Below are 26,225 nucleotides of genomic sequence, written 5' to 3'. Positions count from 1 at the left end.
GGAGGCTGGCAAGTCCAAATCCACAGGTCAGGCCTGCAGGCCAAAGATCCAGGAAAGAGTGGATGTTGCAGCCAGAGTCCACAGGCAATCTCTTGGCAGAATTTACTCTTTCTTGAGGGGGGTTAGTCTTTTTCTTAAAGGCTTCAATTGACTGGATGAGACCCACCCACATTATGGAGGGTAATGTGTTTTATTTAAAGTCTACTGATTTTTTTTTATTAAAAAAATTTTTTTTAATGTTTATTTGAGAGAGAGAGAGAGAGCGTGAGCAGGGGAGGGGCAGAGAGAGAGGGAGACACAGAATCTGAAGCAGGCTCCAGCTGACAGCTCAGAGCCTGATACAGGGCTCAAACTCACGAGCTGTGAGATCATGACCTGAGCCGATGTCAGACACTCAGCTGACTGAGCCACCTAGGCGCCCCTAAAGTCTACTGATTTAAATGTTAATCTTATCTAAAAAAGTGTTTTCATAGCCACATCCAAGCATGTTTGAACAAAAACTGGGTATCCTGACCTAGCCAAGTTGATACATAAAATTAATCATCACAACTGGCTTACCTCTTTTACTTAATCTGATGTCGAAAGAAATGAATTTACTTTGATGACAGTTTTGACTTATTAGTAAATCAGAATTTTCAGGCAAGTGCTTGGTTAGAAATACACCATTCATATATTGAGCCAAGTCATTTTGGTAATTGTAGCCTTAGTATCTGGGAAAAGTTGAATATAATTAACATTAATTTGCTCAAAAGAAAATGGTTACATATTCCACATAGATGAATTAGAAATGAAGTCATTTTTGGTTACCCAGTCAAAGCAATATCTTCTGTATTAGAACATCTGAGGCAGAATGATTTGTGGAAAGCTAAGCACTGTGTTCTAGTTTTAGCTTTTCATTTTTAAATTCAAGTTTGGAAGAGGATCCCTTTAATTTCTTCCCTCACTTTTGTTGGCTTATGTGTAAAGTGAAAATCTAGACAAGACCTTGAAAACCTCTTCTAGCACTATTCTGTGATCTTATAGTGTTTAATTCTTTTCAAAAAAAAATTTGTAATGTTTATTTATTTTTGAGAGAGAGAAAGAGAGACAGAGTGCAAGCAGGGGAGGAGCAGAGAGAGAGGGAGACACGGAATCTGAAGCAGGCTCCAGTCTCTGAGCTGTCAGCACAGAGCCGGATGCGGGGCTCGAACCCTTGAACCGTGAGATCATGACCTGAGCTGAAGTCAGAGGCTTAACTGACCGAGCCACCCAGGCGCCCCTGTAGTGTTTAACTCTTAAAGAATGTCTCACATTCTCCTTTGAGTAGAGTTTTTGTGCTCTTTACTTTCCTGCTTTAATAGCTATTTCCCTGAGAGTCATGGTAGTAAATTATTCATCTTTATATTAATCTTGCTCAGTTCCTTACTCAGAGCAAGCATCCAGATTTTTGTTTAGAATATGTATGATCTATTAGTGTAGTTCACTATATAGTCAAATGTTATTCTTTAAAACCTTATTAAATACATAAAAAATCAATATAGCAATTCATTGTCCTGGCCTCCCATGTTAATATGACTTCACGAGTCTAAAACTAAACTGTCCTTGTAGACTTCTCATTACACTCATTCTCCTCAGTTACAATCAAATAATTTTGGCCTTTTCTATATACTAGTGTGATTTGGGGCTAATTACATAGCTTCTCTCATCTTCATTTCTTTGAAGAGTAAGATTGAGGATAATCATAATCCTTTTCCAGTGACTACAATATTGAAAGTTGCAATATGGAAAAACATCAAGCCCAGTGCTTGATACAGAATAGACATATTAAAATGTTAGTTTTAATTTCTACCTCCCCCACCTTTAGGATTGGGACTTATACATCTTCCTGCTACCAGAGTGTCTCGTATGAGATATTCAGTAGATGTTTATTAAATTGAAGATGCTAATGAATTAAGTAATTTATTATGAGAAATTCCAAAAGAAATCCTTAAGAATCACTAAAAATTCAGGGGGTTCAGTTAAATAATGTTTGCTATTCGTATTAAGGACAGGCTTTTAGATATAAAATAACTTTATTGATTTAATTTAGTACTTTCCATGCAACAAAAACATTTAAATGTTTTGCATTTGTGTTTTTATTTCAGAGATGTAGCTTGGTTCGATGAATCTTGGTTAAGCCGAATTAAAGAAGATACGGGTGACAACTGGAGAATAAAGGTATACAGAATGAGGAGAAGAAGCACTTAACCCAAACAGTGATTTTAAAATTAGCACTAAGCTCAGCTAAATCTTTTTTTTTAAATTAATTTAAGGGTGCATTTTATTGTGTGCAGTTTGTTTTGACACATGCATGTTCTTAGGTAACTACAGTCATAATTAGATGTGGAACATTTCCATTAACCCAGAACATGCACTTACGTCCTTTCCCACTTAATCCCCACTCCTCGCTTGGCCCCGTGGATCTGCTTTCTGTCACTGTAGATTTCTAGAATTCTGTATAAGTGGTAACGGACATTATTTACTTTTTGTTACTCTTTGTGTCTAGCATCTTTCACTCAGTGTGATGTTTTTGAGACTTACCCATGCTACCTGTATTAGGAGTTATTTGTTATTATTATTATTATTATTATTTTCCTGAGTAGTATTTCATTACATTGATAGTCTACAATTTGCTTACCCATTCACCTGTTAATGGATGTTGGAATTGTTTCAGTTTTTAGCTACTATGGATACAGTTACAATGAATATTTAGTATGAGTCCTTGCATAGACATGTGTCTAATTTCTCTTAGATAAATTCCTCAATGTGATTGTATCTGGTTATGTAAGTATATATTTGATCTTATAAGAAACTACCAAACTGATTTTATTTCTTCATAAGTCAGTTTTGTTGTGTATTATAGGGCATTTGTGTGTTTCACTTAGGTTGTCCAATTTGTTGGCATACAGTTCTTAACTGTGTTATTTTGCTAATATAATATTTGCTAATATAATATGCTGGTAACTCTGTGATCTTTAGTGATGTATCCTCTTTCTTTCCCGATGTTGGCAGTTTATGTGTTTTGTCTTTTTTTTTCTTGAGAAGTTTGGTTTGATGTTTTTCAAGTTTTTTTTTTTTTTTTTTAAGAACTAGCTTTTGTTTTTTTATAGATTTCCTCTCTGTATTATTTCCTTTCCTTTACCTACACCTTCTCTTCTTTCTTTATGCCTTAAAGTAGAAAATTAAATCATAAGTTTTAGGCACCTTTTTTTCCCCTAATTTAAGCATTGCCTTACACATCTCACACATTTTGACATTCTATGTTAGTATTTTCATTCAGTTTAAAATACTCATTAATTCCCCATGTGATTTCTTTTGACCTACAGGTAGATTAGAAGTAGATATCTCAAATTACAAATATTTGAAGATTTTTTAGGCACCTTTTTTATATGTATTGATTTCTAATTTCGATTTTTGTTTGATAACATAACTCCGTATTGAGAAATTCTTTTACATTTATTGAGACTTATTTTATGACCTAACATATGGTCTGTTTTGGTGAATGTTCCATGTGCCCTTGAACATGTATTCTGCAGGCAGATTATATCAAACTTACTGATAGTTCTGTTGCGTCTTTTATATCTTTATTGATTTTTCTGTGACCATCCTGTCAGTTATGGAAGAGGAGTCCTTAAATCTCTAACAATGATTGTGAATTTGTCAATTTCTCCTTTTAGTTCTGTTAACTTTTATCATGTAATTTGAACCTCTTGTTAGGTTTATATACATTATTTTTTTTTTTTCAACGTTTATTTATTTTCGGGACAGAGAGAGACACAGCATGAACGGGGGAGGGGCAGAGAGAGAGGGAGACACAGAATCGGAAGCAGGCTCCAGGCTCTGAGCCATCAGCCCAGACCCTGACGTGGGGCTCGAACTCACGGACCGCGAGATCGTGACCTGGCTGAAGTCGGACGCTTAACCGACTGCGCCACCCAGGCGCCCCTTTTTTTTTTTTTTTTTTTTTCAACGTTTATTTATTTTCGGGACAGAGAGAGACAGAGCATGAACGGGGGAGGGGCAGAGAGAGAGGGAGTATACATTATTTTTTAAATGTCTTCTTGGTGAATGAATCTACTTATCATTATGAAAGACCTTTTTTTTTTTTTTTTTATCCCTGGCAGTATTCCTTGCTCTGAAGTCTAATTTGTCTGACATTAATGTAGCCACTCTAGTTTTATGATTATTTCTTGCTTTAGTGTATCTTTTTTTATTCTTTTAATCTGTATCTTTTTTTTTTTTTAATTTTTTTTTTCAACGTTTATTTATTTTTGCGACAGAGAGAGACAGAGCATGAACGGGGGAGGGGCAGAGAGAGAGGGAGACACAGAATCGGAAACAGGCTCCAGGGTCTGAGCCATCAGCCCAGAGCCCGACGCGGGGCTCGAACTCACGGACCGCGAGATCGTGACCTGGCTGAAGTCGGACGCTTAACCGACTGTGCCACCCAGGCGCCCCAAATCTGTATCTTTATGTTAGGTCTCTCATGTACACATCTAATAGTTGAGTCTTCCTTTTTTTTATCCATAGAATATCTATTTTTTTAAGTTTGTATTAAAATTTATTTATTTATTTATTTTTTTAAAACTGAGTTGAATCCTCAGCAGCTTTTTTTTTTTTTAAAGTTTATTTATTTTTGAGACAGAGAGAGACGGAGCATGAATGGGGGAGCGGCAGAGAGAGAGGGAGACACAGAATCGGAAGCAGTCTCCAGGCTCTGGGCCATCAGCACATAGCCCAACACGGGGCTCGAACTCACGGACCATGAGATCGTGACCTGAGCTGAAGTCGGACGCTTAACCGACTGAGCCACCCAGGCACCCCTGTATTAAAATTTTTTTAGTGTTTATTTATTTTTGAGAGAGAGACAGAAAGACAGACAGAGTGTGAGCAGGGGAGGGGAAGAGAGAGAGGGAGACAAAGAATCCAAAGCAGACTCCAGGCTCCAGCTGTCAGCATAGAGCCCATGTGGGGCTCGAACCCACGAACTGCGAGATCATGACCTGAGCTGAAGTCAGACGCTTAACTAACTGAGCCACCCAGGCGCTCCTGGTTTTTGTTTTGTTTTGTTTTTGTTTTTGTTTTTGTTTTTGTTTTTAAAGAAAATTTTCCATTATTTTTCTTACATTCCTATTTCCATTTAAATCCTTGAACATTATTTCTAAGCTAGCAGTTTTAACATTATTCTAATTCTTTCATCGCTCATTTCTGGGCTTGTTTCTATTGACTGAGATTTCTCCTCATGATCCATGTTTTTTTAATGATCCATATTTTCCTGCTTCTTCACATATGTAGTAGTTTTTTATTGGATGCTAAGCAGTGTTTGGATGCTAGAATTTCATTGTTGAGTGCTGGATTTTTTGTTTTCCTTCGAAGAGAATCGGACTTTGTTCTTGCAAGCAATTAAGATACTTATGAATCAATTTGATTCTTCTAAAGTTTTGGGTGGGAGGCAGATCTAGGGTTATCTTTCTTCTAGGGCTAGTTTAGACAAACTACTAAGGTATGACCTTTTCAAAGTCTTTAGTGAATGCTTGTCTATACAGCATTGTCTCTTCACTCTGGCTGGTGGGAATTTCAACCATTTCTGGCCTTGCGTAATCTTTGAAAATTGTTCAGCTTAAAGTTCCCTGGCTTGTTTTTGCCTTGGGAGTTATTCTTGACTGGGGAAAAAATGGGGAAAAAAGTGAAATTTTTTTTGTTGAATCTCACTGAGTTTCTCTCGTGCACGTGCGAATTAGTATTCAGCTGAAAGACACAAAACACTGTGTAGATTTCCAGAGCTCTTTTCCTCCATAGTGCTCACCTCTTCATTTGTCTGCCTACAAAGTCTAACTACCTTGACCTTCCTGAACTTCTGAAGTCTAACTCCTCAACTCAAGGAGAACCTCAGGCTTTGTTCAGGTTCTACCACTCCATTCCATGGAATGAAAATCCCCTCCAGAGAGAAATCTTGGACTAGAGTTGGACTCATCTTTTTGTTTTCCTTCTCTCAGAAATTAGAGTTCCATCCTGCTCAATGGCTAAAGCTTGGAAACAGTTGTTTCTTTGTATTTTGTCCTGTTTTCTGTTGTTTTTGGCAAGAGAATAAGTAGAAACCTTGGTACTCATTCATGACTGGAGGTGAACATAGTCAAAGCTAAATCTTTAAAGTTGTACTTTTCCTCATTGCGTCCCATTTTAAATAGAATCACCCTGGTTAACCTATGTAAGCATGAAGACATTTTTAATCAAACTCCGATTAAAGCTTTCATGTTTAAAAAATATCATATGCTTGTATCTATAAAACTCTAATATATGTTTTTGTTGTCATTTTTATGAGGCCAGAGTTCTTATGTCTTTCACATTGGCATAAATTTTCCTTCATTACTAATGTGAAATAATTCATTGAATTCTTATTTTTTTTTTCCATTAGGCTAGTAATTTAAAGAAGGTACTTCAAGGAATTATGAGTTATTACAATGAGGTATGAAAAACATCTGATTTGTTTAAATACCAAATCATATATGATAATTATATTGACACTAAAAAAAACTTGGATTTTAGTTTATAACATTTTACTGAAATGTAATTCATAATTAGAATATATTGTTTTTTGCCATGTTCAGAACACTCAAATTTTGTGAACATGAATAGGCTTAAACTAATATATTGGTTTGTAAAATAATGTTCCTTCTATATTGGTACTCCTGAAATTGTTATTTTCTACAATTGAATTACTGTCATTTCTGTATGACTTGATTTTAAAAAATGCAAAGTCTGTACAAATAGATTTTATAATTAAGTTGAAGTATTTCCTATGTAAGTATTATTTTGACATTTCTTTTCAGTGCAAGCAGCAGCAAAGGTATACTGTGAAATTATACTTTTGTGCAAGTGAAATAGAAAAAAGCAAAATGGAAGTAGTATTAAAGTCACTTTAGATAGTACATTATTCAAGTAGTTTTTTTGTTTTTTTCTTATTCAATACCATAACAAGTTTCTAATAGGGTTATTTGATATAAGAAAGTTTATTGCTTATGTTTGCAATCTTTTGGTTTGGTTTTGCCATTAAAATACTTGGTTTCTATTTTTACTCTTTTAAATTTTTTAATGTTTTCTTTATTTTTGAGAAAGAGAGAGTGCGAGCAGGGGAGGGGCAAAGAGAGAGGAAGAATCTCAAGCCGGCTATGCACTGTCAGCTCAGAGCCCAACGTCGGGCTTGAACTCACAAAACTATGAGATCACTGCCTAAGCTGAAATTAAGAGTTAGGTGCTTAACTGACTGAGCCATCCAGGCGCCCTGGTTTCTGTTTTTTAAAGTTGTCACATATTTACACTTGTAATTTTTTCCAAATAATTTTAAAGACTGAAAAATTTCAATTTACTAATGCCGAAAACTCATTTTGGAACTTTTAACATCAAGAAAATTTTTTAAAATGCTAAAAAAAGATAAGGAAAGATTAATCCATTGTATTTGTTAGATTTGCTGTTCTTTTGTAAGTGTGATGATTTATATTATGGTTTCTGTTATTCAATCATGCGTCAAAATATTATGCATATCTTTTGGCTTACGTAAATCTATTTTTGGAAAGGTGTAACTTTTGTCATAATAGATCAGGCTAGGGGTTTCTTAATCCCTTTGACAGTGGGATCAAAGGATATTGATGTAAAACCATTTTAGTTGCTGTTGGTTTGTTACTCAAAATTTTGGGATGCTGCTTGAACTTTGCTTACTGGTTGTAGTAAATAATTATGGATATATCAGTTTGTTGATTTATCTCATGATCCTATTTATAATTTATTTTCCTTGTGATAATTAAATGTAATGAATTCTTTGTAATCTACATAAATGAGTGATCTAATTTATTGTCTCACTACTGCAGTTTTTGGGGCAGCAGATTTCTGAAGAACTCATCCCTGATTTGAACCAAATAACTGAATGTTCAGATTCTGTGGAGCTAGGGAGGTTGCTCCAGCTTATTTTAGGTTGTGCCGTCAATTGTGAAAAGAAGCAAGGTAAGTGAATTTCAATCAATTCAAAGTCAATCTGGGAATATTTACTTTCTAGGAACAACCTACATTGTTATAGAAAGTAGCCTAAAAATTCACTGTTGCATCTTGCACAAATCACCTGGAAATGTAGCCTAGGAGATCTTAATTCTATCCCTGTTCTGCCATTAATAAGTTACAAATCTTAGTTGTGCCTGGATTCTGAGATTTATATTCAGTGGCTAAATTAAATGTATTTTAGTTTAATTAATTTAATTTATAATATTCAGTGCTAGGACTTAGTGGATATTTAGTAAAAATTGTACTTGTTCATCTGCTACATTTTCTGATAAAAGATAGAATCTTAGGCTGATTCAGATTTTTATAAATAAATATGCAGATACTAAGTTATAACCCAAGCTTCCTCAGATGATATTCTGCTCTTTTCAGAAGAATGCCTGTCCAGCGTATCCTCCACTTAAGCAATCTGATGACACAAATGTAATTGTTATATTGGTATATCCAAAAACAGTGACTCATATCCTAGTGAATACAAAAAGATCATTTTTGGTTGCATGTAGTGAGTGAAATATTGAATGGAACACACCAAAATTTACTTCCTTCAGAGTCTTGCATCAGTCTGGGTGGTGAGATTTTTGTTGGTGATGTCTTTTGCAGGAGTCATCCAAACTTGGTCAGTACATCACCTTTATGAGAGAATGTTGGGTGCTTAAGTTTGTAAAAAACTGTAAGCCAGGATTTTAGAAGACAAGTTCAACATTATCTATTGAAGTAATAATATGAGGCAGGTTACATTCAATAAGAACAAACTCAGGAAGGAGAAAGATAAAATATATGAAACTAATTGCTTTGTTTTTTTAAGTTTATTTATTTATTCTGAGAGAGCTGGAGAGAGCATGAGCGGGGAAGGGACAGAGAAAGAGGGAGAGAGAATCCCCAGCGGGTTCTGTACTGTCAGCACAGAGCCTGATATGGATCTCAAACTCATGAACCATGAGATCATGACCTGAACTGAAGTCGGATGCTCAACCGACTTAACCACCCAAGCGCCCCAGAAATTAATTGCTTCTCAATAAAAAAGGACAGCGACTGGGTATCAGAAAATCTTGGTATTAGTTCATCTCTATCATCAACTAGCTATTTTTTTCTAGGGCAAGTGAGTATTTCTCCACAGGCTTTTATTTTTCAGAGATAGTGTCAAAGATCTATGTATTGGGGTTTTTCACAAAAATAAGGAGAATTTGGTCATCAAAAGTTATTAACACTTTCATACATTTTAATTACAAATTGACAAATAGCAATTAATTTATAAATCTAGCAATTTTCTGTTATTGTGATCCTTTTTATTTTTTATTTGATTAATGCTTTGTTTCTCTTTCAGCTACTGGTTATTTATAACATCTGTTTGCTTAATTTTAGCACATTTGTCAGTTTTTTTATTGAAGTGTAATTGACATTCAATTTTATATTAGTTTCTGGTGTACAGCATATTGATTTGACACTTCTGTACATTACTCAGTGCTCACCATGGTTAGTGCAGTCACCATCTGTCTCCAATGTTATTACGGTGTTATTTACTATATTCCCTAGGCTGTACTTTCATTACTGTGACTAATTTATTTTATAACTTTAAGTTTGCACCTCTTAATTCCCTGTATCTGTTTCACCCATTCTCCCACTCACCCCTTCTCTAACAACCATATAAGTGAAATCATATGGTATTTGTCTTTATCTGACTGACTCCTTTCACTTACCATCATACTTTTTAGACCCATCCATTTGTTGAGAACGCCAGCTCTCATTCTTTGGCTGTGGCTGAGTAATATTCTGTCCTGTGTATGTAGACTTCTTCTTCTTTATTCATTCATCTATTGACAGATATTTGGGTTGCTTCCATACCTTGGCTATTGTAAATAATACTGCAATCAACATAGGGGTGCATGTATCTTTTCAAATTAGTGTTTACATTTTCTTTGGTTAAATACCCTGTGGTAGAATTACTGGGTTGTATAGTATTTCTGTATCTATGTTTTTGAGGAACCTCCATACTGTCTTCCACAGTAGTTGCACCATTATATATTCCTACCAACAGTACATGAGGGTTCCTTTTCCTCCACATCCTCGCCAACACTTGTTATTTCTTGTGTTTTTTATTATAGCCATTCTGACTGGTATGAGGTGATATCTTATTGTGGTTTTGATTTGCATTTCCCTGATTGTTAGTGATGTTGAGCATCTTTTCATGTACCTGTTGGTCAGTTGTTTTTATTCTCTGGAAAAATGTTGGGGTCCTCTCATTCTTAAATCAGGTTGTTTGTATTTTTGGTGTTGAGCTGTAGAAGTTCATCATGTATTTTGTATATTAACTCCTTATTAGATAGATAATTTGCAGTTATCTTCTACTCAGTGGACTGTCTTGCCTCAGGAGACATATCCATAAATATGTTGCTGAGGCTGATGTTCAGGAGATTACTGCCTATGTTTTCTGTTAGGAGTTTTACGGCTTAGGTCTCACAGGTTTCCCAGCACCATTTATTGGAGAGACTGTCTTTTTTCTATTGTATATTCTTTTTTTTTCTTAACTTTTATTCATTTTTGAGAGCGAAAAAGAGAGAGGGGGAGAGAGAGAGAGAAAGGGACGGAGAGAGAGCGGGAGGGGCAGAGAGGAAGACACAGAATCCAAAGCAGGCTTCTGGCTCTGAGCTGTCAGCACAGAGCCCGATGCGGGGCTCAAACCCACAAACCACAGGATCATGATCTGATCTGAAGTCAGATGCTTAACCAACTGAGCCTCCCAGGCACCCCTCCATTGTATATTCTTGACTTCTTTGTCATTGATTAATTGACCGGATAGGTGTGGGTATATTTCTGGGCTCTGTATCCTATTGCACTAATCTATGTGTCTCTTGTGCCAGTACCAGACTATTCCAATTACCACAGCTTTGTAGTACATCTCGAAACCTGGGATTGTGATACCTCCAGCTTTGTTGTTCTTTCTCAACATTGCTTTGGCTATTCAAGTTTTTTTGTGGTTCCATACAGGTTTTAAGATTATTTATTCTAGTTCTTTGAAAAATGCTTTTGGCATTTCGATAGGGATTGCAATGAACCTGTAGATGTTTGGGTAGTATGGACATTTAACAATATTAATTCTTTCAGTCGATGAGCATGGTACATCTTTCCATTTGTGTCATCTTCAATTTCTTTCAGATTTCAGAGTACTGGTCTTTCACTTTATTGGTTAAATTTATTCCTAGGTATTTTATTTTGGCATAGTTGTAAATGGGATTGTTTTCTTAGTATGTTTCTGCCACTTCATTGTTAGTATGTAGAAACACACCAGATTTCTTTATATTGATTTTGTATCCTCCATCTTCACCTCATTTATTAATTGTAGTAGATTTTTGGTGGGGTCTTTAGTGTTCTCTATACACAGTAGTTTGTCATCTGCAAATAGTGATGATTTAACTTCCTCCTTACCAGTTTGGGTGCCTTTTACTTCCTTACTTTTCTGCGGTTGTCGCAGCTAGGACTTACAGTAGTACTGTGCTGAATAAAAGTGGTGAGAGTGGACAGCCTTACCTTGATACTGATCTTAGAGGAAAAGTTTTCAGTGTTTCATCATTGAGTATGATGTTACCTGTGAGATTTTTTTATATGACCTTTATTATGTTGAGATATGTTCCCTCCAAAACTACTTCGTTGAGGGTTTTTATCATAAATGGATATTGTACTTTGTCATATGCTTTTATGCATCTTTTGATGTGATCACATGGTTTTTATCAGTCCTGTTGTTGATGTGATGTATCACATTGATGTGTGAATATTGAACCACCCTGGCCTTCCTGGAATAAATCTCACTTAATTGTAGTGAATGATCCTTAAAGTGTTATTGAATGTGTTTTGCTAATATTTTGTTGAGGATTTTGGCATCTGTGTTTGTCAGAGTTATTGGCCTGTAGTTATCTTTTTTAGTGGAGTCTTGATCTGCTTTTGGTATCACGGTAGTGTTGGCCTCATGGGATCAATTTGGAAGTTTTCCTTCCTCTTCTATTTTTTGGAATAGTTTGAGAAGAATAGGTATTAACTCTTCTTTAAATGTTTGGTAGAATTTACTGTGAAGCCGGCTGGTCCTGGACATTTGTTTATTGGGAGGTTTTTTGTTTTGTTTTGTTTTGTTTTTTAATTACTGATTCAGTTTCATTACTAGTAATAAGTCTGTTTAAATTTTCTTTTTATTCCTGATTCCATTTTAGAAAATCATATGTTTCTAGGAATTTACCCATTTCTTCTAGGTTGTGTAATTTGTTGGTATACAATTTTTCAAAATATTCTGTTGTAATTCTTTGTATTTCTGTGGCATCAGTTACTATTTCTTCTCTTTCATTTTTGATTTTATTTATTTGACTTTTTTTTTTTGACTCTTGATGAGACTGGTTAAAGGTTTATCAATTTCATCTTTTCAAATAACCAGTTCTTGGTTTCATTTCATTTCTATTGTTTTTTAGTCTCTTTCCTTAATTTTACTCTAATCGTTATTTCCTTTCTTCTATTAACTTTAAGCCTTGTTCTTCCTTTTCTGGTTTCATTAGGTGTAAGATTAGGTTGTTTGGGATTTTTCTTGTTTCTTGAGATAGTCTGGTTTGCTGTAAACTTCCCTCTTAAAACAGCTTTTGCTGCATCCCAAAGATTTTGGACTCTTGTGTTTTCATTTCCATTTGTCTCCATGTATTTCCTCTGATTTCTCTGTAACCCATTGGTTGTTTAGTAGCATGTTGTTTAGCCTTCTTGTATGTGTGGGGTTTTTTTCCAGTTTTTGTTTTTAACTTGATTTCTAGTTTCATACCATTGTAGTTGGAAATGATGCTTATTATTATTTCCGTCTTCTTAAATTTATTGAGCTCTGTTTTGTATCAACATGTGATCTTTCCTGAAGAATGTTTCATGCACACTTGAAAAGAATGTGTATTATGCTGTCTTGGGATGGGATGTTTTGTATATATCTGTTCAGTCCATCTGATTAAATGTGTCATTCAAAGTCACTGTTACCTGGTTGATTTTCTGTCTGAATGGTCTATCCAATGATATAAGTGAGATGCTAAGTCCTCTACTATTGTATTTCTGTCAGTTTCTCCCTTTATGACTGTTAGTATTTGCTTTATGTATTTAGGTGTCTCTTTGTTGGGTACATAGATATTTACAATTGTTATATCCTCTTGTTGGAATGATCCCTTTATTATTATGCAATGCCCTTCTTTGTCCCTTTGCTGCAGTCTTTGTTTTAAAGTCTATTTTATCTGATATAAGTATTGCTATCCTGGCATTTCCCCCCCCCCTTATTCCATTTTCATGGAATATTGTTTTCCATCTCTTCACTTTCAGTCTATTTGTGTCTGTAGATCTGAAGTGAGTGTCTTGTAGGCTCATATAGATTTAACATATAGATTAGTTTTTTCTTTTTTTTTAATGTTTATTTGTTTTTGAGACAGAAAGAGCGTGAATGGGGCAGAGAGAGAGGGAGACACAGAATCTGAAGCAGGCTCCAGGCTCCAAGCTGTCAGCACAGAACCCGATGTGGGACTTGAGCCCACAAACCGTGAGATCATGACCCAAGCTGAAGTTGGATGTCCAACAAACTGAGCCACCCAGGCGCCCCTAGATGGGTCTTGTTTTCTTTTTTTTTTTTTTAATTTTTTTAAAATGTTTATTTATTTTTGAGAGAGAGAGAGAGACAGAGACAGAGCGTGAGAAGCGGAGGGGCAGAGAGAAGAGGAGTCACAGAATCTGAAACAGGCTCCAGGCTCTGAGGTGTCAGCACAGAGCTCAACGCGGGGCTCGAACTCACAGACTGTGAGATCATGACCTAACTGAAGTCGGATGCTTAACCGACTGAGCCACCCAGGCGCCCTGGGTCTTGTTTTCTTATCCATTATGTCACTCTGTGTCTTTTGATTAGAGCATTTAGTCCATTGACATTTAAAATAATTATTGATAAGAATATACTTATTACCCTTTTGTTAATAGTTTTCTGATTTTTTTTTTTTATAGTTCTTTGTTCCTTTCTTCTCTTGCTCTCTTGTGGTTTGATGTCTTTCTTTAGAGTTATGCTTGGATTCCTTTCTCTCTATGTTTTGTGTATCTATTATAGGTTTTTGATTTGTGGTTGCCACTGGGTTGATGTATAATATCCTGTGTGTTTGACAATTTATATTATGTTGATATTTATATTAAGTCACTTAAGTTTGAACACATTTTGAAAGCACTAAATATTTACTTCCTTCTTCACATTACATATATAATGTAATAGTTTACATCCTTTTATTTCTTTTGTATCCTTTGGCTAATTTTTGTAGATATAAATGATTTTACTGCTTTTGTGTTTCATCTCCATACTGGCTTTATAAGTAATTAATCTACTGCCCTTAAAATACATTTGCTTTTACCTGTGAAACATTTTCCCTTCATAATATTCTTACATCTGGTTATATCTTTTGTTTCCCACTTAAAGAATTCCTTTTAAAATTTCTTGTTAGGCTGAGTTAATGATGGATGAACTTGTTTAACTTTTGTTTGTCTCAGAGACCGTTTATCTTTCCTTCACTTCTCAGTGATAACTTTGTTGTGTAGCGTATTCTTGTTTGTAAGGTTTTTTCCATTCAGCTCTTTGAATATATCATGCTACTTCCTTCTGGTCTACAAAGTTTCTGCTGAAAATTCAACTGATAGCCTTATGGAATTGTCCTTATGTATAACATTTTTATTTTCTCTTGCTCCTTTTAAAATTCTCTATCGTTATTTCATTTTAATTATATTTATCTTGGTGTAATCCTCCTTGTATTCATCCTGTTGGACGCTCTGTGTGCTGTCTGGACCTGGATATTTGTTTCCCCAAATTAGGCAAGTTTCCAGCTGTTATTTCTTCAAACAATTTTCTGCGTTCCTTCTATCTTCTCCTTGTGGGACCCCCTAATAATATGAATGTTATGTGTGGTAATGTTGTAGAGTTCCCTTAACCTGTTCTTCTTTTTTTTTTCTTGCTTTTTTCTTTTTGCTGTTCAGCTTGGGTGCTTTCTGTCACTCTGTCTTCCAGATCGCTGATTTGTTCTTTTGCATCATCAGATCTGCTGTTGATTCCCTCTAGTGCATTTTTCATTTCAGTTATTGAATTTTTCAGCCCTGACTGGTTCTTTTTTTTATATTTTCCATCTCATGAAGTTTTCACAGAGTTCATGCACTCTTTTCTCAAGTCCAGGGAGTGTCTTTGATTATCAGGCATGTTGCTTACCTCTGTTTCATTTAGCTCTTTAACCATGATTTTGTCTTGTTCTTTCATTTGGGGTATATACTTCTGTCTCCTGATTTTGTCTAACTCTCTGTGTTTATTTCTGTGTATATTAGGTAGGTCAGCTACTTCTTCTGGTCTTGAAGATAGTGGCCTGGTATGGAAAAGTGTCTTACAGCACAGTCCCTCCTGGTCATCAGAACTAGGTGCTCCAGGAGTATCCCCTACATGGGCTGCCTGTGCCCTACACTTGTGGCTGGGCCATCATAACCTTCAGCCCAGCTAGCTGCAGTCACCTGCTTTACCTGCTGTGGATGCACTGGGCAGGATTTACTCCCAGTGCTATTGAGAGGCCAGGCTGAGGCTGCCATGGGCCAGTTGGTGGGTGGGGCTAGTGGTCAGCCTAGCCACCTGCAGTTAGCCTCTATGCCACAGCTGTAAGTCTCACTGAAGAGCAGGGCTTACTCCCTGTGCAGCCAACTAAGAGGCCTAGCTGCAGGAATTGCAGCTGTGCTCATGTTTGGGATTATTTACTCACCTCCTCAGCGTTGGAGAACTATGGAGTGGGACAGGCCTGGCCAGTGCTACCTGTCAGGTGTGGCCGAGCTGGAGCTAATTTGCAGGGTTGCCTGCCAAAGCAGGCAGGTTGGGTGGGGCATGTCTGCAGGGTAGCACTGGGGCAGAGCTTGTGGCATTAGCGAGCTAGAAGGAGAGTGTTAGAACTGGCTCCCAGAAGCATCTCCTTAGTGGGGGAGGGAAGAAAAGTGGCACTAGCCAGCATTTTTCCCTGGGAGGAATCTGCAGATCCTGCCCTTCATGCACATACTCTGAGATTAGTCACTGAATTTCCTTCATGTATACCCCAGGTGCTTTTCAAACTGCTGCTTCTGTGCTGTGTCTAGGGCTGAGTTATTTAGTGTGCTGGCTCTTTAGGGGGGTGGGGGAGGATGGGACTCTGTTTCCTATTGCCTTCAGTAGGAAACTCTCTTGGCGTTGCTGATTTTTAAAGCTCCCAGTGTTAAGTCAGATATTATAGGGACTCATCAGACACAGGGTTGCCCAGTGTGGGGTCTGATCTCGCTTCTCCATCCTTGTATTGCCTATCCTGTTTGTGGTTGGTCCCACTGGGGATTTGGTTCCCAACCATGTCTTTGCCCCCCCCCCACCCTTTATATGTGGCCTTCTCTCTCAGACTAGCTAAGGAAGGCCTGTTTCACTAGTCTTTAGGTCATTTTCAGAGTTAGTTTTGCATAGATGTAGCTGTTGCCTTGGTGTGTCTCTGGGACAAGTTTAGCATCCTCTTACTCTGCCATCTTTTCCACATTTGTCAGTTTTAATAGTCTTTTTCAAAAAAGTAACTTTGGGCTTTCACTGTATTTTGTCTGCACTATTTAATATCTGTTCTTTTGTCTCATTTCATCTCTTTTCTTGTGAATTAATCAGTTCTTCCTATTCTAAGTTATAATTGACATTTTCAGGTGTAATTTTCCCGTGTTATGATTTTTGTTGCCTTCCATGAATTTTAATATTATTTTCATAATTTAGTTCCAAGCATTAATAGAATTTTTGTCCCCAGAATTTTGAAAGGAAATTCAATTTCAGCGTACGTAAATAAAAGTTTAGCAAGTGGTAAATATAAAGAAATAGTTTCACTGTCTTGTTAAACACATCAGTGTTACCTAATTGGATTTAATTTTGGAGATATGTGGGCTCTCAGATTTTAGGAGTGAGCAAATAAATGAAAAAAAAAAACTTGCAGTAATTTAATTGAAACCTAAAATACACCCAGCATGTAAAACAGCTTCCACACCTTTATACTTTGCAATGAGAATTGATTTCGAAATGATTCCAAGGTATTGCAATAGTCTCAGTCTTGAAAGAATGAACTTGTTTGGTTAATAGTACCATATTTATCTTGGTGGGAAAAGAGATAATTTTTTTGAAGGTTTCAGCAGACTTGAAACTCTCCGTTACCCAGAAAATCCAGTTAAAGGAAATCCTTGCATTGCCTGTGCTTTCTCTACTTAACTCTTCCCCTTCCCCTCCCACTCCCCACCTAGTGGTCAGGTGCATATCAAAATCTGTCAGAATCTTTGTCCAGTTCTTCACAAATAAAAGAAAGATTTAGAGAACTTTCGGGAGTGTTCCAGGAAAATCATTTAAGCAATAAAAATATTTGAAAATAATGTTTTTTTGGAAATTTGGAATTATATGGAAATTGTTTTAGCTGGAGAACATGCCATCAAAGTTGATTATGTAAATATATGAAACACCTTTTCTTATGGTTCTTCATTTCATATTGGGACAGACTTAACTTATTGCATGTGTGTTTGTGGTAAGGCATAAGGATCTCCTTCAGATAAGACTTGATGAATATTGAGTATGTGTTTGTAGGAGGCTGTAGAAGTCCCTTCTTTGAAAGCCTTCCTGAAATGAACTACATAGGTGGTAAGATTTAATTCTCTGGGCTGAAGATTTAACGTTCATTTAATATGTATGAATTCATCCCATAATACTGAACATCTAAGAAGAGGGAAGAAATTGTCATAATTGTTTTAAGATTAATCATAATTTCTTCTTTTTCCTCTTATAAGAAAAGTAGAGGTTTTCTTCTTTAGGAAAAATAAAACATTTAAAATTTGGGCATTTTAATTCTGCTTATATAATTTTGGTGGACTTATTTCTTGTGGAAAAATATACTTGCATAAAGAAGTATGTGTGGTAAATGACCTTTTATACTATTAATTGAATGGCTAAAGTAACATGGGAAAGAGTAGATTCTTTTTATCATATCTGTCTTTTTTTTTAAATCACAGAACATATTCAAAATATAATGACATTGGAAGAGTCTGTTCAACATGTGGTCATGACTGCTATTCAAGAGGTAAGTTTTTATTATTTCACCTATGTATGAAAATCCTAAACCTAATGACACAAAAATTATCACATAAATCTTATGGATGTATATTTTTCTACTTGTATAAACTTGACCTTTGCAGCAGGTTTATTTACCTTAAATTAGTGTGCCTTCCTTTCTTTTCTTTCTCCAAAATATCTTAAAAAGACTTCAAGCCCAATTTTAGTACTTCTGTATTTTAAAAGATAAGTTAATATTGTCAGGTTCCCCTTTTTTTTTTTAACGTTTATTTATTTTTGAGAAAGAGAGAGACGGAGCACAGCAGGGGAGGGGCAGAGAGAGAGACAGAGACACAGAATCCAAAGCAGGCTCCAGGCCCCAAGCTGTCAGCACAGGGCCTGATGTGGGGCTGCGACTCACAGACCATGAGTTCATGACCTGAGCCGAAGTCAGACACTTAATAACTGAGCCACCCAGGTGCCCCTATCAGATTCCCTTAAATAACTTCACCTGAGCAGGATAAACAACCTCTGACCAGATAGGAATCTTTATTTTTTCTTTTTTTCTGCCAATTAGAGTAGTCTTTCTTGAAATTTTAAAGCATGTGTGTAAACATATCTTACATTCATTTTCAGAATGGAGAAACTGTGAGCAAATATGGTGATAGGTTTGGGAGTCAGGTAGCCTGGGTTCAAGCGAATCTAGATGTGTAGGTTGAACCAGAACGGTTCAGAATTCACGTGGTACATGTTGATTCTTAACATCAGACTGAAGTGCAGGGTAGAGGATGTCCAACGGGAGGTAGAATGAGGAATTAGTGAGTACAAGCAGTTTGACAGGGGCATGATTTGGAAGGAGGCATCTCACAGGAGGTTAGCAGTGTGTGCTCTGAGTTTGCATTGTTGACTTGAATTTAAAGCATCATAGTACAGGGGTGCCTGGGAGGCTCAGTCAGTTAAGCATCTAACTTCAGCTCATGTCGTGATCTCACGGTTTGTGGGTTCGAGCCCTGCATTGGGCTCTGTATTGACAGCTCAGAGCCTGGAGCCTGCTTTGGATTCTGTGTGTCCCTCTCTCTCTGCATCTCCCCTACTATCTCTGTCTCTCTGTCTCTCTCTCTCTCTCTCACAAATTGAATAAATATTAAAATAAAAACGAAAAGAAAAAACATCACAGTACATATATCTGTTTCATATGCAAAAAGGTTATCTTTATAAGATTTTTTTTTTCCATATAATTGTAACTCCTACTTTTAAAATGACTTCTCAAATTAGGAATTTTGCTATATCACTCATTTAAAGGCTGTATTTTAAAAGTGTTAATTTTATGGGAGAATCTTTTTTTTATTATTATTTGATGTGTTCAGTGTTATTCAGTAGTTCATCTTTTAGAACTTAGATTACAATTTTTCAGCATACAAGTATTTTAAGTTTATCTGTGCATTTCAAGTACACTTTACTCCTGATGTCCCCACTGATGTAATAGTTGAAATGTTGTGTTATTTAGCTTAAGTCTCTAATAAAGTTTTTATTTAAATAATATTCTAAGGATCATCAAGGGAAACTAAATATAAAGCATTTTACTGCCCTTTTAAGTAAACTTATTTTTACGTCATAACTTAGTCTCTTTATTGTACTTAACATTGCTACTTTAATTTCCTAGTTGATGAGTAAAGAAATAGTGAGCTGTCCCACAAATGATGCTGTCGGAGAATTAGAGCAACAGGTAAGTATCTTAGTATGTGGGGAGAGTATTGAAAACAGTCATGCAGTTCCTTAGCCAGTTACTATCATAAGGCTTACATAGGCGAACATATGCAAGAATATTCTCCTCCATGAAATGTAGCTTGTTTATCCTATAATATCTCAATTGAATATTATTATGAATTCCTTCATGAATGCAAGTAGTGTTGGTTTCCAAAAGTTTTTATGATCATGTTCAGAGATGAGTGACATTGAACTTTCCTTCCAAAACTTCTGATATATATGTGGCTCATGCTAGATGATTGCACAGTTAAGTAGCAGACAGTTGAAAAAATTCTGCTAAGTTGTCATTTATCTAATATGATAATTTTTGTCGTGTTGCTGTCCTCTCTCCTGATTGTGAAGAAACAGCTCCGTGACCCTGCGCTCAAGTCCCCTTTCCCCAGTTCTAGGTTCTCTTGCATGCTGGTTCACACGGGGGAGGGCACTCTCCTGGACTGTGGGGAGGGGCACAGAGACAGGCCGTTGCATCTAGTGCTTTTCCTGCTCTACTTTGGAACACCTGTTTTTCATAAGTGTCACCAGGCATCTCATCAAGTATTCCAAACTAAAATTTTCCTAAGAAATTTCTATTTGAATTTAAACACTGTTTTTTCTAAATTTTGTGTAATGAAATTAAACAACATCCTCTAATATTCTGCTGTTTGAACATTTCATAAGGAGTGATGCGTGAAAGGGGAAAAGGTTAGCACTCCCTGTCACAAGGCTGGAAGAGGCCCTCCGGCCTGCCAGCACACAGCTCAGTTAAGGCCTTGTCACCCCCTTCAGGGCATCTAACCATCGTTTTGTTGTTGAATCACTGTATGATGTATGTCACTAATATAACATTCTATGTTAGTGATACTTCAGGTTTTTTTTAAAAAATGCACATTGAACCAGAAAACAAAATTTTTTTTCATGAAGATTTACCTAAAATTTTATTTCTGTGGGACCTTTGCTTTAAATATTAATGAGATGGTGTAAATATTCACACAGAAACAACAAACTGAGACTTATTTGTTAATAGATAAAATTTTCTAATGTTTTTGTTTAAATTCCAGTTCGTTGACATACAGTATGACATTAGTTTCGGGTGTACAATTTAGTGATTCAATTCCATGCCACACTCGGTGCTCACCACAAGTGCTCTCCTTAATCCCCACCACCTGTGTCCCCCATCCCCCCACCCACCTCCCCACTGATAACCATCAGTGTGTTCTCTGTAGTTAGCTTATAAAACTCAGCACCCAAAAAACAAATAATCCAGTTTAAAAATGGGTAGAAGACATGAATAGGTATTTTTCCAAAGAGGACGTGCAGATGGCCAACAGACACATGAAAGGGTGCTCAACATCCCTGATCATCGGGGAAACTCCGACTAAAACAATAATGAGTGCCCTTCTTTACTGCAGCATCCATGCAGCTGAGCTCTGTTAGAGAAAAGCACAGCCATTTATTTGAATTGAGGTCACTATAGATGCATGGTTTCCATCTGCAGTTAGGTCTTCATCATTGTTTTATACTAATCAGCACCTTCTCCCATGACCAAACACCTTTTTCACACAACTGTCCATTTGCGTCTGGTCACCCTCTTAAAATCTTCCCCCTCACTCTGACTAGTAGTCGCTTATTTATTGACTGTCCACTACCTCCCAGAGACCCTGTGCCGACTGCTTTTCCTATGCTGTCTAATTTGCATAGTAACCCTAGAAAGGTTCAAATGGAGACTTAAAGAGAGTAGACTTGTTGATGAATTTGAATGTCCGTGTCTATGTGTACATACACATATTTTTCAACTTGTGTCAGAACACATCTTTCTAAGAGTCAGAACGTTTTCTGTTTCAGCTTAAAAGGGCCTTGGAAGAACTTCAAGAAGCACTAGCGGAAAAGGAAGAACTGAGGCAAAGGTGCCAAGAACTGGATATGCAGGTGCAGAAGAGAAACCCATCCGAGGGAAACTTCCTCTTTAAGTTTATGGAGGTTTTATTGTAAATAATTCATTGGCACAGTGGCTTGGAGGAGGGGTTCCATTCCAGGGAGGGAAATTTTAAAGTGTTTGTTATAGGCTTGAACATTCAAGCATGAACTTCCTAGTTACTTTTCTCTTTGAGTTGAAAATTGGTGATTATTTCTTTGAGAAAATCATTTTAATTGTGGAATTTCAAGTATTTAGATGAGCCCTTAGTTTCTTTTGTAAAAAGGAGAAATTCAAGTATCTACTGCGTAGAGCGAATATTTAAATGAGGTCATTTATGGAAGTATTTAGAAGTGCTTTTCTCCCCTTCCCAGTTAAATGCAGGTACCAAGTTTGTTTTGCTAACATGTACATGTATCTGAATCCATGTGTATATAATTCTTATATTCACATGTATGTACATGTTAGCAAAATAAACTCGGCATGAGAGACAATAGTTAACGTTTAATAGGGTAGATGGTCACACTAGCCCACCTATATTCAGATGGTTGTATCCTCTCAAACAAATTACTTAATTTCTTTATAGTTCAGTTTTCTCTCTTGAGAAGTGTTGTGATAATAGTGTGTATCTCCCAGAGTGTTTTTATGAGGATTAAATGAGTTACTATGCATTAAGCACTTAGAGTAGTACCTGACGCACATAAGCACTATGTGTATTTGCGCGTATTGTTGTTATTGTTATATGAAAAGTGCAAACGCACAAGTTATGCAGTAAGTCTTAAAAAATTATGCAAAAGGGTAAGTGTACTGGTATAATGTGCTAAATGTAAACTGCACGTTTTTGTTCAAATAATGAGTTACATAAATAATTTACTCTCTGAAAAGTAAGAAGACAAGGAACAAGGGTTGTGAGGCATCATCCTGGCTTGATGAGATAAAGATCTAGACTGACAGGGCTGGGTAATATTTCTAATCCGTAAAGTCTTGCACATAAGGAAAAGAGAAGTGACTAGGTCACAGTGACTCAGCTACTTAGGACAGTGACAGCACTGCAGTTCTGGTCTTTTAATGTCATTCTTTAAAAAATCAGTCCCTCTGTGTTTGAAAAGAGTTAGTGTTTATATTTGAACAAAGCCAGTACCTCAAAATTAGGGGGCTTTCTATATGTTCTTCTTTCATGTTTCTTGGCCACAGTTATGTCACACGTTACAACAATTGCATACACACATACAAAGCATCTGAGATGTGTTATTGCCAAATAAGATCTTATTCACCTGCCAGAATACCTGATATAAAGAACAGAGGATTGAATCATTCAGGCCTTAGCAGTCTTATGTAGGATCTCTGTACATTTTCTAGAAATTCTTATTTGATAAAAACACACAATTCTATGTTAGAAGATGTGTTTGTTATACACAGTGAAGAGCATGTGATCACCTGATTTTAGCAGTAAAGTACAGACAACTCAAGTTTTAGCATTTTGATTCTAGTATTAAAATAGAATCAACCCTCAGATTATCTGCACACAGGAAATGAATGATTATATAATAGAACAAAAAGTAATTAATTAACAACATAGAATCCACATAGGTTCACATGACATATATCCCAATTTTATAAGGGACATTTTTTTTCATTTTTTTTAATGTTTATTCATCTTTGACAGAGACAGAGACAGAACACGAGCAGGGGAGGGGCAGAGAGAAAGGGGGGTGTAGAATCCGAAGCAGGCTCCAGGCTCTGAGCTGTCAGCACAGAGCCCTACGTGGGGCTCAAACCCACGGACTGTGAGATCATGACCTGAGCTGAAGTCGGACGCTCAACCGACTGAGCCACCCAGGCGCCCCATAAGGGAATTTGTTTTTGAGAAATCTTTACTTTTAATCATATGTTACTTGAGAGTTGTTTTTGAATTGGGGCAGAGGGGATTGTTTTAATACCTGACAAAATGTAGCAAAAAAAGAAAAATAAGCTGCACAGAAATGCACCAAGGACAGGTAAACAAGAAAAAGGACGTAACTTGTGAAGTCAAAAAACCGACAGTCAAGGAAGGAAGCAGGCATGTGACGTTGACAGAAGTGCTGCATAGCGAGCATCTGTTCCCCTTTCCTCATCCCTGACCCACGCAGGGGGATCCACGGGAATCTCGATACTTCTCCCTGCGGTCTACACAGGAGAGTCACCCTTTGATTCTTTTGTTTTCTTTCACTGGACTGGGGAGGAGCAGCTAAGACACTACGGGCCTGACTCCTGATAGGCAGTCTGTAGAGCTACACACTGCACTGGGGAGAGGGCTGATGTCCAAAGGATTTCCTCCCTGGGAGTGGGAGACACTGCTCAGCACTCTGGTGGAAGGTATTTAAACCTCAGAAGTGAGAGTGTAGCCCAGGTGTCGTAAAGACTGCGCCTTGCCTCAGCTTGCCCCCTCCTTCCCTGACCATTCCCAAGGCTGTGGAATGGTGTGGAGGGAGAACAGCCTCCACCATAATGAGAGAGGAAGGCACACTGGATCTTCAGTAGAGTGGAGACGTGTCGAGGAGTCTTCAGCCCACACTGGAACATCCGGTGTATCCTGACTGCCAACAAAGCACGAGTTAGATGGAAAGAATAGAAGCGTGACATCCGTGCAAACAGTGCAGACTAAAGTGCACGTAAAAGACTTCAGCCGAGCTTAGAAAAATAAAGTTTGCTTCATGTTGTGGAACAGCTTCCTCAGAACACATCAGTAAAATAGATGGGGCGTGAAGAGAACAAAGTGAGGTTTAAAAGAAAATTGCAGATGCACAGAAACTAATCACCGAATAATGGGAGACACTAGGCTTTATCCTAGGTAAGCCATTGAACTTCATGAATAGGAGAAGAACGAGTCCTTGGTTGTTCAGGTAGAAGAGGCAAATCACCCACAAAGACCAGACCATCAGGCTTCCCTACAACTTCAGTACCAGAATTTGGAAGAGCAGTATCTACCGAGTGCTTAGGGAGGCGGCATCGTGGCCAGATGAAGAGCTCAGATGCGGACTCACGAGCTGTTCTTGAAAAAACTTCTTGTTGACGGAGTCTAGCTAGCAAACATGTTTTAATCGAAATAAAGAATGCAAGAGTGGAGATTCTGTGGGGAAGGATCTGGTGAAGCTTGAATCCTTTCAAAGATAGAACTGTGTTGGTTCTGTGCAAATTATGGTCATAAATTCTGATTCAGTAAATCAGGAGGCAGGTCTGATTATGTGTACTTAAAAAAGAAAGAAGAACTCCATGTGATATTTGGATGTGAAGTTTTGAGGAACTCCGTTCCAATCAGGATATTATGGGACCTTCAGGCAAATTGTGACGTTTGCCAGTAGCTCTTATTCTGCCCTTCCAGCCACCATTCGTGACCCCCGGCAGCAGTCGGATGCAGTCCTTCACTTGCTGCGGTAATAATGCCGTAGCAGTGGTCAGCCATTCTTGCCTGGGGTACGTTAGAGAAGACATGCTCCTGTCCACCATTGTACAAGATACGTTTATATCTGAGGCAGTGATTTTCAAACTTTAATGTGATGACATTTTTATTTATTTATTTTTTTAAGTGGGCTTCGTGCCCAGTGCAGAGCCCAATGTGGGGCTTGAACTCATGACCCTGAGATCAAGACCTCAGCTGAGATCACGAGTTGGGTGTTTAACCAACTGAGCCATCCAGGCAACCCATATATTTGTTTAAATAAGCAAATAGGACACAAGTGTTACGTTAAATCTGGGTAATGTAAGAAAATGGCGTGGTTTTTTTTTTTTTTTTAGCTTTTTGAATTTTTCTGTCTCATTTTTAAATAATTCGACACAGCAACAAAGGAGAGAGAAACAAAGAAATAGAGAAGAAAAATAAAAACAGAGAAGGATAAAGGCAGGTACATAATGAACCTATGGAACTTGTTGAAGATGTGTAGAACCACCACTGGACATTCTGGGTCATAGATGGGAGGGAGGGTGTGCAAGGAATTTGCATGTTTACTACCTTCTCCTTCACGTCTGTGGTTAAAGGTAGCTCTGGAGCCACACTGCGAAACATGGATAGGACCCAGGTTGGTTACACCAGGTGTTGAAAACTGAATTTGCCCTTACCTACCTTATTTATGTGGTTCTTACACAGGTTAGAAGACTGAGGGTATTGTTTCTCTTTTGTGGATCTTTTTGTGACACCCTCTTCCCTCCAGCTAGAATGAGATTTTCTTTTCTTTGTGTCCCATGTCCTACCCTATGGTATGTTTCCACCAAAGCACTTTGAACATTTCCTGTTGTGTAATTATTTACATTTTTACCATAAGGATGCTAAGGGTACAAACTCTCCTCCTTTTCCATATCTCAGTCATTTAGGGTTGTACATGACAGGTAATAGTCACTAAACTGCTTGCTTGGCAAGGATAGATACATGCATTGAATTTAGGG

General features: G+C 37.1%; 1 protein-coding gene and 1 non-coding gene across 2 annotated transcripts in view; both read left to right on the top strand.

Annotated features, from left to right (window-relative positions):
* HOOK1 (hook microtubule tethering protein 1) overlaps positions 1-26,225 on the top strand; it is a 68,057-nt gene that overhangs the window by 13,175 nt on the left and 28,657 nt on the right. Inside the window, exons 6-11 of the mRNA XM_047082349.1 lie at positions 2,124-2,196; positions 6,434-6,484; positions 7,884-8,016; positions 18,109-18,176; positions 19,812-19,874; positions 21,737-21,820. Coding sequence (XP_046938305.1) covers positions 2,124-2,196; positions 6,434-6,484; positions 7,884-8,016; positions 18,109-18,176; positions 19,812-19,874; positions 21,737-21,820 — 472 coding nt within the window. The remainder of the gene's footprint in view (positions 1-2,123; positions 2,197-6,433; positions 6,485-7,883; positions 8,017-18,108; positions 18,177-19,811; positions 19,875-21,736; positions 21,821-26,225) is intronic.
* Positions 20,575-20,701, top strand: LOC124516849 (U6atac minor spliceosomal RNA). Its single transcript, XR_006963238.1, has one exon. It is a non-coding gene; the product is annotated as a U6atac minor spliceosomal RNA (small nuclear RNA).

Source organism: Lynx rufus, unplaced genomic scaffold, assembly GCF_022079265.1.
Source record: "Lynx rufus isolate CCGP_SWC_20201006 ecotype Redwood Valley unplaced genomic scaffold, mLynRuf1.p SCAF_2, whole genome shotgun sequence".
Lineage (NCBI taxonomy): Eukaryota > Metazoa > Chordata > Mammalia > Carnivora > Felidae > Lynx > Lynx rufus.
This window is presented reverse-complemented; position numbering and strand designations above follow the sequence as displayed.